Source organism: Leptosomus discolor, chromosome 7 (genome assembly GCF_034619465.1).
Source record: "Leptosomus discolor isolate bLepDis1 chromosome 7, bLepDis1.hap2, whole genome shotgun sequence".
In the NCBI taxonomy this organism is placed as follows: Eukaryota; Metazoa; Chordata; class Aves; order Leptosomiformes; family Leptosomidae; genus Leptosomus; species Leptosomus discolor.
The window spans coordinates 33,975,582-33,991,443 of NC_141397.1; the positions used below are offsets into that span (position 1 = coordinate 33,975,582).

Consider the following 15,862-nt stretch of genomic DNA (forward strand, 5'->3'; position numbering starts at 1 on the left):
CTTAACAAAAATTGAATCTAAGAGGGGGAATTACAAAAATCAAACCCAGACCTAATAGAATTCCTTTAATAGATTTTTTTTTTTTTTAAATTCTCTATGCCTTCTCCAGAGATTTGCACCTTTCAATGTACAAATCTGATCACTGTAGCCCACAACGTTACCAAAGTAATTCATCAAAAATGTCATCTGCAGAGGCCAAGACATCATCCTGTAGTGCTTGGTAATTGCATGGAATAGACCACAGGGGCAACTGATTAGGGTGCTAGTATAAATGTTATCAACTTTTTAAAAAAGTTAAATTGTTAAATTGTTGCAGAGATGCTAAAATTGCTAGTGCAGCCTTCCAACAACCAGAGTAGTCTGTTTTTGATGAGTTACTTAGTACCAGCAATGAATCTGGTGGATTTCAGCCAACAGTCTTAAAATTTCACAGAAAGTGAAGCGGTCATACAACTGACGCTCTCAGTTTTTAACAGGTAAATTCCTAGCTCTGGGCAGACACGAAGACAGACAAGACACACAGAGACAGAAAACAATCCTCTTTCTTTGGTGTTACTACAGACAAAAGCAGAAGGAAGCAATGCATCCAAAGCAGTGACCAGTCATTGTAGAGGTGAGATTTGGGTATGTCTTCAGGGAATGGTGACTGAAGCATCAGTTTACTACATTCAGGTCCAGTCTGGAGGCTACACAGTGAATGTGTAAATCAAGCCTCAAGAGATCTCTTTGCAACAAACAACTATCAAATATATTTTTATCAGTAACAATGCATGTGCTGCATAAGCTGTCACAAAGAGCATCATGATAACCAGAAATTTCACACTCCATCTTGACACAAAGGTACATCTTGAATGCCTCCACAGTGGAAGTGGCATTTCTTCCCTCTTTCAGGTTATCAGGGCCATAGCAGAAGAGATGACTTAAAGTTTGGGCCTTTTTAAGTACAAGGCACGCTTTAAAATGAAGCCTGGGACATACGTCCCTTCGGAAAGAACACTGACTTTTTAAGTGACTTAACGGAAATCACCAGCAACAAGAACTCAGCCAATCTTTCAGCATAAGCACTTTGTCTTCCATCTGAAGGTTATAAACACAGAGAGAAGGGGCACAAGGCTTTTGGCTTAAAGGATGCTGCTACTGTGAGAACTAAAGTCCTTCAGCCAATCAGTGACGTGACTCTGGACTTTGTCATTGGTTGAATCTGGCACTTAAGAACATGTCAAAATGAACAACGCTATGAACTAGTCCTTCGCAGCACTAAAAGAAAAGAAGTCCCGCAGAGCTGGTGCCTCAAAAACTGTGGACTGGTAATACCAGGCTCCCCAGAGTAGTAGGTACCAAAGTGTGCTCTGTGGATCCTTTCAGTTCTACTTCTAACAATCTTCAAAAACGACTATGAAAGGCAAATCTGTGTAAATAATCAAATATACATGTATTTTTGAGGAGCCCATATCTTCACAGGAAAACTTCTACAAGTTTATAGAATTAGTGAGAAAAACGGCCCAAAACCACTGCTGAAGAAGCACATAAAATCTTCTGGCGTACTACTGGAAAAAGTTTTGTTCTCGCTATGTCTGGACAATGCTTTCTTGTTGACTTAAAAACCAAAATCCTTTTGAAGTAGTAAAACTAGACTGGCACTCAATGTCCCTGCTAGACTATTGAGAGTGTTAAGAACTTGTAAAACCACTGCCAGATGAATGGATTTGCCAAAAGGTAGCACAGAGCTTCACTTGCCTGTCCTACAGACTAAGGCTGCACGCAGAACTTCTTGGAATGAGTCATCGAGGCAACTAAGATACTTCTAAACAAAACCTACAACCTTCACAGAAAACGCCGTGTTGAAGCTGGCTGGGCAAGGCAGCAGCTATACCTCCAGAAACTTACTGTTCTTAAACATTATTCAGAAGTAAGAGCTTGCTTCTTTGTATTTTCAAGCAAGGCCTGCCAGCAGAATGCAAGGAAAAAGTGAAACTAACAGACCTAACTCCAAAAGCCACAAATACTAAAGAAATCAGTAACAAACTAGGAACAGGAAAAGCTTCCCCCCCATGCCACCCCCACCATCTGAGAACAACTCCAGTTCCTCCTCAAACTGAAAGGCAACTAAGGGACACTAAAAAGCAGAAGCACTGCGTAAAGCCTTTAGTGTGAAGTACAAATACAGGCAGATTGCATGTGCGCTGGATGAGGAGCTGCTGACAAAGCACAAAGATTTCCAAATGAACATGCATGCACACTCGCAGTGGAACATGCGCACAAACAGTTAAGTCAAAAGAGAAAATTAATTTGAAACAGAGGGCATCATAGTATTCAACTACAAGTTGAAACCACTTCATATTTGACTGTTAGGTTCCACTTTACATTTGACTGTTCTCAGAGAAAGAATTGTCTCAAGTGGCACTTCAGTCTCTCTTCTTCACACTTTGCAAATAGAAACTAACATCATTGCTAAAGCTCTTGTTAAATCCTTCCCCAAAAAGAATGGGGCAACGTGGAAGCAATTCACTGGAAAGGATATCACAATTTCTAAAACTCAACTGTTTGAAACAATTCTTCAAATCACCAGGTACAAGTCAAGTGGCTAGAAATCAACCCGAGAGAATAAAAGATAAAACTGTTCATGGCTATTCATTCTCCTTGCTAGAAAATGAAGCAAGTCTGATGAATAACCAGGTATTTTTATGGAGGAATACATTCCATTCTCCATGCACGAACTGAGCAAGTGTAACACAGAAACAGTAGTGGAAAACAGCATAGTTTTCTTGAAGACTATAAAAAGAGAAGTAATATTACAGGTCCAAGCCAGGAATTCTCTATGAACTCCTAAATGCAAAAAGGATAACAAACAGGTGCATTCACTCTTGCAGTTTTCACTGCAAAATGATGTCAACATGGACAAGTTGTTTTCGTAAACTTTAGCGATATTACTGCTTGCTTTTAGTTTTTCTTCTCTTTCCTTCCTTCTGTATTGCATCTTACAGTATTTTTAAGTTTCCTAACTTGCAAAAAATAAAGAGATATACAAGCGCACTCCAATTGTACTTACGATGTAAGAAGCAATCATATTTAAAACAGCGTCTACAGAAGAGTGTGTGAAAAGAGTGCAGGCTTTGCTCCCTCTGAACAGATTTAGCATTTGGTCCATCTATGTTTGGTGTGCATTCAGGAGGAAGAGCTCCAGGAAGCTGCTGCTCAGTGAGTTCTTTGTATCTTAAAAGAAAGATAGAAATTATTTATTCATCTTTAAAGTAATTTTTGATTCCAGTATTACTCTGCAATTTCAGTGACAAATTAAGAAAAAATTAAGAAATGTGTGCCAGCTAGAAAGGTCAATCTGTCAGTGACGTGACAAGTTATTAATTCCGTACTCATTAACACAAACATAAAATTGGCTAGGAAGGAATGCATTTATTTTCTGAACCATCATCTCCTCATATATATTACTCAGTATTACTTACTAAAACCAAAAAGGAGACTTTTTTTTTAATGAAAGCTTTTATTTTACCACCTCAAAAAAATAACATAGCTTATTAAACACCTGCAAGCACCCACTTTTCAATAGTTTGAAAGGAAGGCTAGTAAACACCTCTGTATTGCTTGACTCTGTTGGAACAGCCAACTCCTTTCATGCATCACTTGCAGAAGTTACACAATTGCCACAGCACCTAGCTGCAAGGAGGAGCATTCCTAATCCACAAATATTTCATGAAGGCAAGGGATCTTTGTTTCATAAAGCAACACAGCAATACATCCCAAGAAATACTTTCTTACTTCTCTTTCAATTCTTCTGCTGTACCCTTGTCTGGAAACATTGAGGAAATGGCTTCAAATATCTTGTCAGAAGGAAATCTCCGAGGTGGGTGGCTTTCTTTCTCTGTCAAAGAAAACAAAAAAATTTGGAAAGTAAAAAAATTGTATTTCTGATCCTTCGCTACTTCAAGGAGGTGTTCAAAGAAAGGAGAATTTCACCAAAATCCTAATAGAAAAGAAGCAAAGGTTTTTATTTCTAAATTACAGACAACTTAAAATGCATTGTGACCTTCCCTACTGAGAGCTCTACTAGTAAAATTTGGAGAAACCATTGTTTCACCAGCAGATGGAGATGGCAATTCAGAACTCTGCCTACTTCAGAATAACGATATTTCATTTTCTGAGGAGTACGAAAGCATTCATTGGACAGATACCCAACTGATTTTTGGTGCATTTGACTGTCTCAGTATGCAGAGAAACAAAAATTGGCAAAAGCACCTTTCATGGTATTCTCTGTACAACTAAAAGATAAAGGAAATGATGAAGAAAATGATGCTACTTTAGACCTGAAAAACTATCCAGTAGAAAGGTTTGAACAAATTTATCAAGTGATTAAAGAAAAGGGGTTTTTGGTTTTCATTTTTAAAGTCTGCAGACAGACGTACCCATCCTGTTACCTTCCCGATCTTTTTGCTTGTCATCTCTTTCATCAGGATTGTCATCTCCATCATCATCATCTTCATCATCGCTATATTGACCAAGTGCATTGACCAGCTCAACAAATATTTCATCGTTGATAAATCCACATTCTGAAATTCAGCAAAATTGGTAGTGAACAGAAAAGCACAAGGTGTATATGAAGTATTTTTAGTCCTCCCTATACTTGAATTAAATTATGGCAAATGCTGTAATTTATGAAAGAAACATTTTGTATTTTTCCCTTTTAGTTTCAGTATATGAACTGAGAAGAGTTAAAAATAGTATTTATTTCTCAGACTGATAACTGGGAAGGGGAGAAGGAAATTTGTTGAAATTTTTCTCTTCCCAACTCCCCATGCTTCATACCAGTAGACATAAATAAATCTCTCTTCCTTGGAAGATAAAAAAATTACTTACTAGCTAGACTATTTAAGAGATTTTTATGCCAGAATCCCAGTTCCAGCATGGTTGGGTTACGCTTGCCTGGAAATGCACACAGACAGTCTATGAAGCTATCCTTGGACAGCTAGGGAATCTCCAGAGATTTTTGGTTGGTAGTTCCATAGCATCCACTTCCCCACTATAAACCCCACTGGCAACATGGTAAAAAAAAAAGTACACAGTTACATACAAAAAATTCAAGAGAAAATTGAAGGATACAATGCTGCATATATCTGCTTATTAGCTTGTATTCTGCTGTGAAATACAAAGGGCAGCAGAGACAGACAATAAGGCATTTCTGCAGAGTGGAAAATTGTAGTTAGTGTTGACAGAGACACTATTTTAAAAAAATAACCGTGAACTGTGTGGGAGCTGTAGTGCTTATCACCATCCGTTTCAACCTGGATGGAGGTTGGATGTCAAACTATAACTTAAGGGAAATAATCAGTTTTATTCCTATGTAGACAATGAAAACAGGCAGGTACTTCATTTGGATGTTTTAAACAGAACACTTAGTATACACACACAGGTGTATGAATTTCTCTCTCAAAAGTGCAATTACAGAGCTAGTTTACAATTCTGACTCCTACCTGGGAATGCCTCTGGATTACACATTCCCACAGCATTTCCATTTAATTAGTCACACAAGAATACTAGTTATTGGGAGACTAAAATACTGTCTTTCTACTTTCGATATAGTTTTGAAGGACCCATAATAACAGCCATTGCCATTATAAATAAATAAATCAATAAATTAAATTAATAATAGAAGACATTTACTCATAATGTCACCACTTTGATATAACCAGTTCTCTGACAAGGATGTCAGCAATCAGTAAATCTGCAAAAATATCCAAAGGCAAAACCCTGCAAAACATTTCATGTTCCTGATGAAATATAAAGGCACCAGCTATCATGAGGTCATTAATAAGATTGGTGTAGGACTGAGCAGCATTTATTATTGAATTGCAGGCTTAACCTTCACGAGCAGCACACTGTGTACTCAAAAACGTAGTTCTCTTTCTCAGTCACTCCAGCATTAACAGGAATATAATCAATTTTAAGAAATGACTCCTCGTGGACGGCGGGGGTGGTGGTGTGTGGGTAATGTTTCTGCAAAGGGGGATGCAGAGTAGTCAGAGAAACCTTTACAACTGTAAAGTTCAGGCTTGTATAAGCCAGTTCTGAGTGGGCACATAGAGCCAGTGAAAGGTTGCTACTTCACTGAGACTTCAGCAATCTAAGAGACAGATGACATCGCATGTAGTCCAGCTCCCACACAGAATGAGAGGTAAAGTACAGCTTAGAATACATATATATGTGTACCAACAGCAAGATACAACTTTGCTCTGTAAGCCAACTTACAGAAAAGGAGGTTTTTAAATAGCTAATAATTTCCTCAAAGGGAAAAAAAACAAACCACAAGAGGTTATTTATCAAATTGCATTACAAGTGTTGTCATCATCAGAGTTTTAAACTGCATGCTTCTCCTGCCACTTTCTGCTAGGCAGGTCACAGGTAGGGACGTTACACTGTTACGTTCTAAAGCTTCAAGCATAAAATTGAAGACCAAGAACTTCTGCAAGTTGCACCTAGGCATTATGATGAATTGTATGGTCTCAGGAGAAAGTTAACGTGTTTAATTTCTCCGTACTACTACTTTAACACTTTGCAGCCTTATGAAAACACAAAGCAATATATTTAAACAAGGAAGTCTGTTATACCCAATGTTTCACACTGCAGGGATTCTACAGATAATACTGTAAGAATAGAGCATCAGGCCTTAACGAGCAACACTGACAACAATCACTTATGTAGGAAGAAGTGATCAGTATACCTGAGTGCTTGAGCTCACCTCTGTCTCCATGCACTTTCCCATCATAGTTCTTGATCAGTTCTTCAATAAAGGTACCGTCCTGGTCAAGCACTTCATCTCCCATATACGGAATGTTATGTAAAACAGTTTCATCCTCTACCTAGTAACAATAGTTATAATCAAACAATTTTAAATTGCGTTTTCAGTTGACCATTTCTGCCTTGTTAATTTCACAATCTACAAGTATCTAGCTGTCACAGTTAAATAACTGGTTTCACTGCTTTACCACATTTACCATTAACTAGACAAACAAAACAAAACCCTCATCTTTGTTCAACAATTTTTTGCACTAGCAGTGACTGGCTGAAGATACTGACACTAGCTCCGAACATTAAGGTTAGCAGGGTGTTTCCACAAAGCTTCTACTATTGAAACACAGCAAGCTACCCAGCTTCGGGAAGCTTGCATGTGGTAAGTTCATCTTTCCTTCCTTGGTTCTCTTCCACAGGAATATGCAATGGAAACCACCCCTTTATCACTTTGGCAGAAATAAAGTATGACACAAAAAAAGACTCTAAATTCAAGTTGTCTAAACAGCAAGCACAGGAACATGCCTCACAATTTAATCTGAGCTCCACTGTCGTGGTTTTTTTCTGTCTGCATACAGACTAAGTGCATTAATAGTCCCATGTTTTATCAGCAGAATTTACAGACCTTGATACTCGGCTGTATGTTCCAATACCACAGAAGAACATCCTACTGTTAAGAAAATAATTGTAAACTTTCCTGCTGATCATGATTCTGCAGTAGTGCAAAATATCCAAGCACTGATGAATTGAAAGAAATGAGAAAAATGCATGGAAGAGCTCTGTACATAGACTGATAAAACTGGTTATATTTAAATCACTTTACTACGATCATTATCATAACAGTCAGCAAAAGTGATCATACACAAAATGATGTGACAAAATTTGTAAAAAGCTTTAAGCTTTTCAAATAAGTCAAATACCTACATCAGAAATCTAACGTAATGGCTTCTGCATACAGTGAAGCTAACCAGAAGAAAAGGCTATATTCAGTTGCTATCCCAATGAAGAAGTAGTCAGGCAAAAACACCAAGAGGCCTGCGTGGATGAACAAGGAGCTCCTGGACAATCTCAAACACAAAAAGGAAGTCTACAGAGGGTGGAAGCAAGGACAAGGAGCCTGGGAGGAATACAGAGAAAGTGCCCGGGCAGCCAGGGATCTAGTTAGGAAAGCCGAGGCCCTGATAGAATTAGACCTGGCCAGGGATGTCAAGGGCAACAAGAAAAACTTTTATAGGTATGGCAAAAAGGAAGAGTAGGGGAGGAAATGGGAGACCTGGCTACCTCTGATATGGAGAATGCTGATGTACTCAATGACTTTTTTGCCTCAGCCTTCACTGGCAAGTGCTCCAGCCACACTGCCCAAGTCACAGAAGGAAAGGCTGGGGCTGGCAGAATGAAGAACCACCCACTGTAGGAGAAGATCAGGTTCGAGACCATCTAAGGAACCTGAAGGTGCACAAGTCCAAGGGACCTGATGAGATGCATCCACGGGTCCTGAGGGAACTGGTGGATAGAGTGGCTAAGCCACTATCCATCATATCTGAGAAGTCATGGTAGGCTGGTGAAGTTCCTGCTGACTGTAAAAGGAGAAACATAACCCCCATATGTAAAAAGGGAAAAAAGGAAGACCTGGGGAATTACAGGCCAGTCAGTCTCACCCCTGTGCTTGGCAAGATCATGGAGCGGACCCTCCTGGAAACTAGGCTAGGGCACATGGAAAATAAGGAAGTGATTGGTGACAGCCAACACAGCTTCACTAAGGACAAATCATGCCTGACATATTTGGTGGCCTTCTACAACAGGGTTACAGTGTTGGTCGATGAGGAGCAACTGACGTCATCTGCCTGGACTTGTGCAAAGCATTAGACACTGTCCCACATGACATCCTTGTCTCTAAATTGGAGAGACATGGATTTGACAGGTGGACCACTCGGTGGATCAGGAATCGGCTGGATGGTCACGCTCAAAGTCACGGTCAACAGCTTGATGTCTGAGTGGAGACCAGTGACAAGTGGTGTTCCTCAAGGGCCCATACTGGGACCAGTGCTGTTTAATATCTTTGTCAGTGACACAGACAGTGGCATCGAGTGCACCCTCTGCAAGTTTGTCGATGACAAGCTGTGTGGTGCAGTTGACACGCTGGAGGGAAGGGAGGCCGTACCAGAGGGACATGGACAGGCTGGAGAAGTGGGCCCATGTGAACCTCATGAGGTCCAACAGGGCTAAGTGCAACGTCCTGCACCTGACTCGGGGCAATCCCAAGCACAGATACAGGCTGAGCAATGAGTGTATCCTGCGGAGGAGGACTTGGGGGTGCTGGTGGATGAAAAACTGGACATGAGCCAGCAAAGGGCGCTCACAGCCCAGAAAGCAAATTGCATCCTGGGCTGCATCAAGAGCAGCATGGCCAGCAGGTCGAGGGAGGTGGTTCTCCCCTTGTACCCTGCTCTGGTGAGACCCCACCTGCAGTGCTGCATCCAGCTCTGGGCCGTCAGCACAAGAAAGACATGGACCTGCTCGAGCAGGTCCAAAGGAGGTCACAAAGATGCTCAGGGGGGCTGGAACACGTCCCCCACGAGGACAGGCTGAGAGAGTTGGGGTTGTTCAGCCTGGAGAAGAGAAGGCTCCAGGGACACCTTAGAGCAGCCTTCCAGTACTTAAAGGAGGCTACAGGAAAGGTGGGGAGCGACTCTTTGTCAGGGAGGGTAGTGATAGGATGAGGGGTAACAGTTTCAAACAGAGAGGGGAGATTTAGATTAGATATTGGGATGAAGCTCTTCACTGTGAGGATGGGGCTTTGAGCAACCTGGTCTAGTGGAAGGTGTCCCTGCCCATGGCCGGGGGTTGAAATTAGATAGTCTTTAAGGTCCCTTCCAACCCAAAACACACTGTGATTCTATATAAGAATGACCATTATCTGGGGAGAATATTTCAGGACTAAGTTTTCTTTATTCCACAACAATTACTATTCTGCTACAGGTACATTGGTCAATTGACTTAAAGACATTCATACGCCTCAGGAAACATTTCTCATTACACTAATTACAGGCTTTCAAATAAATGTACATTTGTTAAATGTCATGCAAGACAATTGGTAACCTGAATTAAACAAACTTAGTGTCTCTTTACAGCAAGGATTTAGAGATGCTTAGGTTCATCGAGGACCAAGGTTTAGTTTCCAATGAAAGTTACTTTTTTATTATTATTATTTTTATTTGGGTGAGCCTATTTCTTATTATTACTGGCTTATTATCAGTAACAAAAAGATATGGAGGGTAATTGGCAACAGATGTTTGCTGGTTTATTTCTAAAACTAACCCCTCCCTTTTCTCCATACATTTCTCCTCCCAGCACTTTTTTTTTTAAACTTACCATAAAATTCTGTTGAAGAGGAGACCAAGAATACATTATAGGCACAGAAGCAACAGCATTGAGAGTCTTCAGTGGGATGACTTGTTTCGGAAAATCTATGTCACTGGTAACAGAGCACTGAAATAAGAGGTCGAAGTTACACTTACATAGCAACATCAGAAACAAAAAAGGGAAAAAAAAGAATTACAGAAGAACACTATACAATGTACAAAAGTCAAAGTGTTTGTCAAAATTAGCCATATCAGCCTTTGAAAAGTGCATCAGATTTTTAGGGCATAATAGTAAGAATGGGTTTAGTAGGAAAAAAGACACAAGAATTATTTCTATGTCAATACCTTTGCTACTAGATCATGATTTTTTTTCCACTTAATAAGTGAATATGATAGTATTTTACTCAGACTATTCAACCCACAATACAAATTACGTTTGGCATCTCAAAACAGATTTAGTACTTGTTGCTGCTACACTGATGCTAGAGTATTTACACAAGCCATCAGAGGCGCAACGGAATTCCCCTGGCTTCAGACCAATACACTGCAGAAATCACGTATTATTTATGCTAAAAAAAAATTTTACTTTAATGCCACCAAGACATCTTGTTGAAATAAATCCTCCAGATCTTGTTAATTCCTGCCTTATTTCCTCTTTTTTTTATCTGTTTATCCTATCCTCAAGGCTTTGGTTATGCTCACCGCTTACAACAGAAAAATGAAAATTAACTCTTAATATGCAACTCTGGGCATGTCAATGAGCTTTCCAGCTACAGGACTTTTTTTTTTTTTTGAGATTCAGAGGTTTATGTAGCCTCCAAAAGATAAACATGCAATAGAAATACAGCCAGCTTCTGGGTTATTCTTGCATCTATTCAACAGTTAACAGATACAGATCAACTTTTCTCAAATACTTGGACAGCAGTATGAAGAACTCTGGAAAAAAGTTACAAACAAAAGCAGACAGGAACATACACAGCTAGGGAAAGTACAAAAAGGATTTGGAGGTAGGTTAAAAACAAAGTTTAGAACAGCTATCATAGCTACCTGGAAGGAAAAAAGGAAGTGGAGACAAAAGATTTTTCTCCTTTCCAGAAGGGAAAGATGAACAGAGCTTCACATTTCTAAAGAAATACACAAAGTAATGTAACAAACAGTATACAGAGACAGTACCCCGGCAGAATGACACAAGCCAGATTCATTTATTTTCTTTTTAATGTCCAGCAAATGAAATTAGATTTCTGCTGTGTATATCAATACTCAAGACACTGTCCTATGCTAGTGCTTCATTCCCATGTCAGGTTAATTTTCCCGCTAGCAGCCACCTAGCATACTTTTCATGTATTTTTGAATAAAAATAGAGAAGTAAAAAAATAATTACTTTTATCTTTGGAACTAGAAGTCTCAGGCTGACAAGTAAGCTACATCTAAATGACTCAAAGTGTTTAGTACTGGTAAGTCTCAGTTATGTTGCCCCATTGTTTTGGTACGGAACTCGGCTTAATGGTATTAGGCTAGCACAGCCCATGTTACTGTCTTAGGTTGGTGCTGACTGCACTAGCCATTGGAGAAAACCTATGCCACCAGCGATGCCCTGCAGTCTTCACCAAACATGTGAAGGCTGTCACAAAACCTTTCCATCAGGTCACTAAACTTCTAGCCAGTGTCCTATGCAACTCTGAAGAAATTCAGCATATTAAGAAAAAAAAGATTTTAAGGTAATCCTTTAAAACCCCCACCAATTCTTTGTCACACTCTTCTCACTATAAATTATGGCAATCTTAAACCAAGCATTAAAGTTCTGATTCATGAAACAGAGATCGGATTTGAATGTAGTAATTAATGTGCTCTATCAATTCAGGCGGGAAATCAATTCAGGCAGGAAATTAACATAAAGGAATAGTGAACCAAGCTAAAAAAAAAAAAAAAAAAAAAAGAAGAGAAAAAGGAAGAGGAATGGTGAGGAATGATCTTTTACTAACAAAAAAAAGTGAAAATTGGATGTGTACCTGTGTCAGTTATTATCAGAAGTTGATCCTACAGTGCCATATGACAGGTATAGAGCTGTACATGAGTAATTGCACATTCAATCATGTTTAAAAGAAAACACCCAGGCAAAGGTCTTTCCCTATTTGCATTTGAACATGCACGCACACAACTGCGCCTGTGACACACATGCCCCCAGTTCCCCGCTAAAATTTAGGAAAAGGGAAATCTGACAAATCTCCTTGTAAAGAAAGCGCTTTATTTTGGGTTTTTTAACCTATTCACAGCAAAGCCTTTTCATTCTCATCCTACTGAAAAGTGTTAGCTTTTCAGATTGTTACACATGAAACATCCTGAAACTGTGTTAGTTTGGAGTAATGTCTAAAGAGCAACAGAGAAAGAAGATAAATTAATCTGGGCTGAATACAGAATGTTGGAGTAGGCTTAAACCACTGTTCAAGCTACCAATATAAAAGCCAGTTTAGGTGCTCAAGTTGCATCACATCATGGAAGTGTTTTTCACAAATTTAGCATCCAGTCTGCTTGGGCACCACAAAGGTGCACCAACTCAACTAACTCCTTTTAGAACTTCTGTGATTAAATAACTTTTAATTAATATAAAGAAGGCTTTGTCAAGTGGGTGTGTTGACAGCTTTCATGGGCTTTAACGCAGTAAGAACCAAAGTAACTACTTATTTGTACCACTGGGGGTCAACCCCAACAGGAGCAAGATTAAACTCCCAATATCAGTGAGACAAAATGCTTTGATTAAAGGATGCTGAGGTATGATCCAAGTGTTATCAGAAATAAAGAAGCTTCACTTTTGTGTGTCATTCAAAGCTAGGTAGCCTGCTGCATATTTATTGCTTTCCAGAAGTCATATGATCAAAGTAAATACTAAATAAATTCTTTAAGAGACTCATACGAAAAAGATTTAGCTGCCAAGCATGTCATGCTGGAAAACACCATAAAGAATAGCCAACTTTCCAGTAATAAAACAAAGATGTGCTAACAACCTTGTAAGTGGAATTACCACAACACATGTTAACCAACCTCCCTGGTCCCGCGCAATGAGCTCACAGAAGTCATGATGTGAACAGGCTGTATCCTACGTTGTTTCCATTCTTGATTTAAGATTTCAGTTCTTTCCAGTATCTTCTGACGATTAGAATTAAACATACTCTAAAAATTAATCACAATTGTAAACATTACATAGAAATCAAAGACTCTAAACTCACCTGCTAGAATCTTAAGGCATCATAACATTTACTGAAAAAAATAAACAAAACCAGACAGGATTTAAAAAAAAAAGTGCTCAAACTGAACCGCCCAAATTTTGTTTAAATGTCAGCAAGGCTCAATACAGTTCATCATCTCTTTCTTTGACTCAAACCATGTTCTCATGTTTAGAGACGCTCAGAGGTTTAGCATGGAATTAAATACGAAATGGAATTAGAAAGAGTATGTGGCTAAAGAAGCTGCCATACTTGCTCGCCAGTCTCTTCTGATACTTAGCAAGCCTGATTCAATCACATATAAATGTATCATACCTGTTTATAAGATCAGAGAGTTAAGATAAGTTTTCAGTATGTTAACAAAGTATTTAATGAAATTGTTATTGCAGGTGTTAGCTGCAGGACAATTCATTCTTCTGAAGAAAAATCAACTTTTGTATCATTTTTTAAGCAATAGAACCAAAAGATGACATACCTTTACTTCATCCGCACGTCGGAACCTCTTGAGCTGCCTCAGTCTCATATATTCTGATTTCACACGTTTTCGCCAACAAATTGGTCCCTTCTCAGATTTTTTTCCGGTTTGACCCATGATTATCCTACAAAAGACAATGTCATGTTAATATTACCAAATCTGATGCCACTGCTTACAGAGGAAGTTAGAGGGAAGTTAGGTAGGACTGAGACATTCCTTTCATGTCTGATGCCTTTAACTCCTTTCAGACAGACACTTGCAATACCATCCCAACCCAACAAGACAAAAACATACTTATGTGATACACATCAGAAAAGAGTCATTTTAATCACAAATCAGTGGGACCATTCACACTTGCTTTAAGCACTTCTAATGCCTCTATATAGAAAGGTCCTGAATGAATTTAAAGGGGTGAAGTGGAACACATCAAGATGCTGACTGCAAAGGTACACACTGGCACCCTTGCAAGCAGTCTTGTAAATTAACTTCTGGACATCTACGTTCGTGGCAGACAAACCTTTCCCTCCTTGCAGGAGTGGTCCTCTTCAGTAAGATACTAACTCCTAGAATAGGCCTCTGGAGTTGATTTCAAGTGCTGAGAGGCACCCCAAGTACAGCCCTGCCACCTAGCCACTCGAGGGTCACAACGTTCTAGAAATTCAGACATAGAGTTTTGAAACAGCCAGAGTAAGAGACCTTGCTCTCTTCTCAATTATTCTACAAAAACCCAAACTGTCCAGCTGACTGCAAACAGGACACTGATTGCACTTTTACTGATCACCCTCCTCGTAGAAAGTGCTTCATTTTTATGTCACAGGACTGCTGGCAATGAAGTTGTATTTTTACATTATAATCCAACTGCATTGCTTGAATACTCCAATCTGCTCAGCATTTTCCAAAATCCAGGACCATATGCTGAGACTGTGCTGGCAACGACTATTTTAATAGCATCCTGAAACAAAACCACTACATCGCACACTGGCTTCCTCTCCAGAGTTGCGCTGTAACAACCTACAGCATTTCACCGAATAGCTCAAAATAGTGTTCACAATAGCCATCATGGCCAAAAGGCTGAAATGCCCAGTTGCCCAAGGTTAATACACTCGCAAACAAGCTCAATCCATTTGAGCAGAAACAATTCCAGCCCTTCTAATTATCAAGGTAGTTAAATATGAACAGAGGAGTCTTCTTTGGGCTGGAGTCGACTGCCCAGTGCTATCTCCCCTGCTGCACACCACAGCTCCCCCAGCTGTTGTGAGTACAGCTTTATCCCAGTTACTGAAAGCATTTTGCTGCTGTAGGTAGAGGTCTATTTTCAGCAGTTTTGTACAGGTTGGATTTTGAGTTCTATCAGACTTTATGATGACTGGGGGGGTGCAATCGGTACAGAACCTCTTTATTCTCAATACCACACCTTCATTTACACTGAGCACGTTCACACTGAACAAAAGGTAACAGTCTATGAGAGCCTGCCACCTATTTTTATGCAAGACATTATATTTTCTAACAAAAATTGTTGAGTTTTTAGAATTTAGAAATGAATCAAATGGGAGAAATGCCAACCCAAATCATGGGAACTAGCCTTTGAGGAAAAAAATGTAAAGCATACAAATAAGTTCCACATAAGGCCCAAAGCAGCTGACTAGACAGAGGGGGAGGACGGAGAACTAGCTGGGGAGGGAAATCTAGAGAAAAGGGTCAAACTCAGTTGCTCTGCTTCCATGCCTCAAGGCAGCAAGTGTAATCCACCTGTATCTCATCTGCCACAACACTAGTGGTTACAAGAGAGACAGACAAAAAATAAAATAATTTTTAAAAAATAATCATGGACCATTCATGTTAGAGCACGGTAAAGACAATCAGTGATTCAAAGTGCACTACGATATTGATCACAGAACAGCACAAAAGCATTATGAAGTACAGAAAATGCATTGTATTCTATGCTAAACTAAGCAAATCAAAGATACAGAAAAATACCCCATTAACCAGAAATAAATCAGACATAG

General features: G+C 39.4%; 1 protein-coding gene across 6 annotated transcripts in view; it reads right to left on the reverse strand.

Annotated features, from left to right (window-relative positions):
* The window catches only part of EZH2 (enhancer of zeste 2 polycomb repressive complex 2 subunit), a 31,794-nt gene extending 17,821 nt beyond the window's left edge, over window positions 1–13,973 (reverse strand). For 2 of the 6 annotated variants that reach the window (XM_086468445.1, XM_086468443.1), the window contains exons 1-7: window positions 13,857–13,973; window positions 13,227–13,328; window positions 10,171–10,287; window positions 6,749–6,869; window positions 4,419–4,562; window positions 3,775–3,877; window positions 3,050–3,213 (exon numbers count right to left, since the gene is read on the reverse strand). In XM_086468445.1, the coding sequence (XP_086324571.1) occupies window positions 3,050–3,213; window positions 3,775–3,877; window positions 4,419–4,562; window positions 6,749–6,869; window positions 10,171–10,287; window positions 13,227–13,328; window positions 13,857–13,973 (868 nt within the window). Of the gene's footprint in view, window positions 1–3,034; window positions 3,214–3,774; window positions 3,878–4,418; window positions 4,563–6,730; window positions 6,870–10,170; window positions 10,288–13,199; window positions 13,329–13,856 lie in introns of all 6 variants that reach the window. The other 4 variants (XM_086468441.1, XM_086468440.1, XM_086468442.1 and 1 more) reach the window with 4 other exon arrangements.
* Window positions 13,974–15,862: the final 1,889 nt, after the last annotated feature.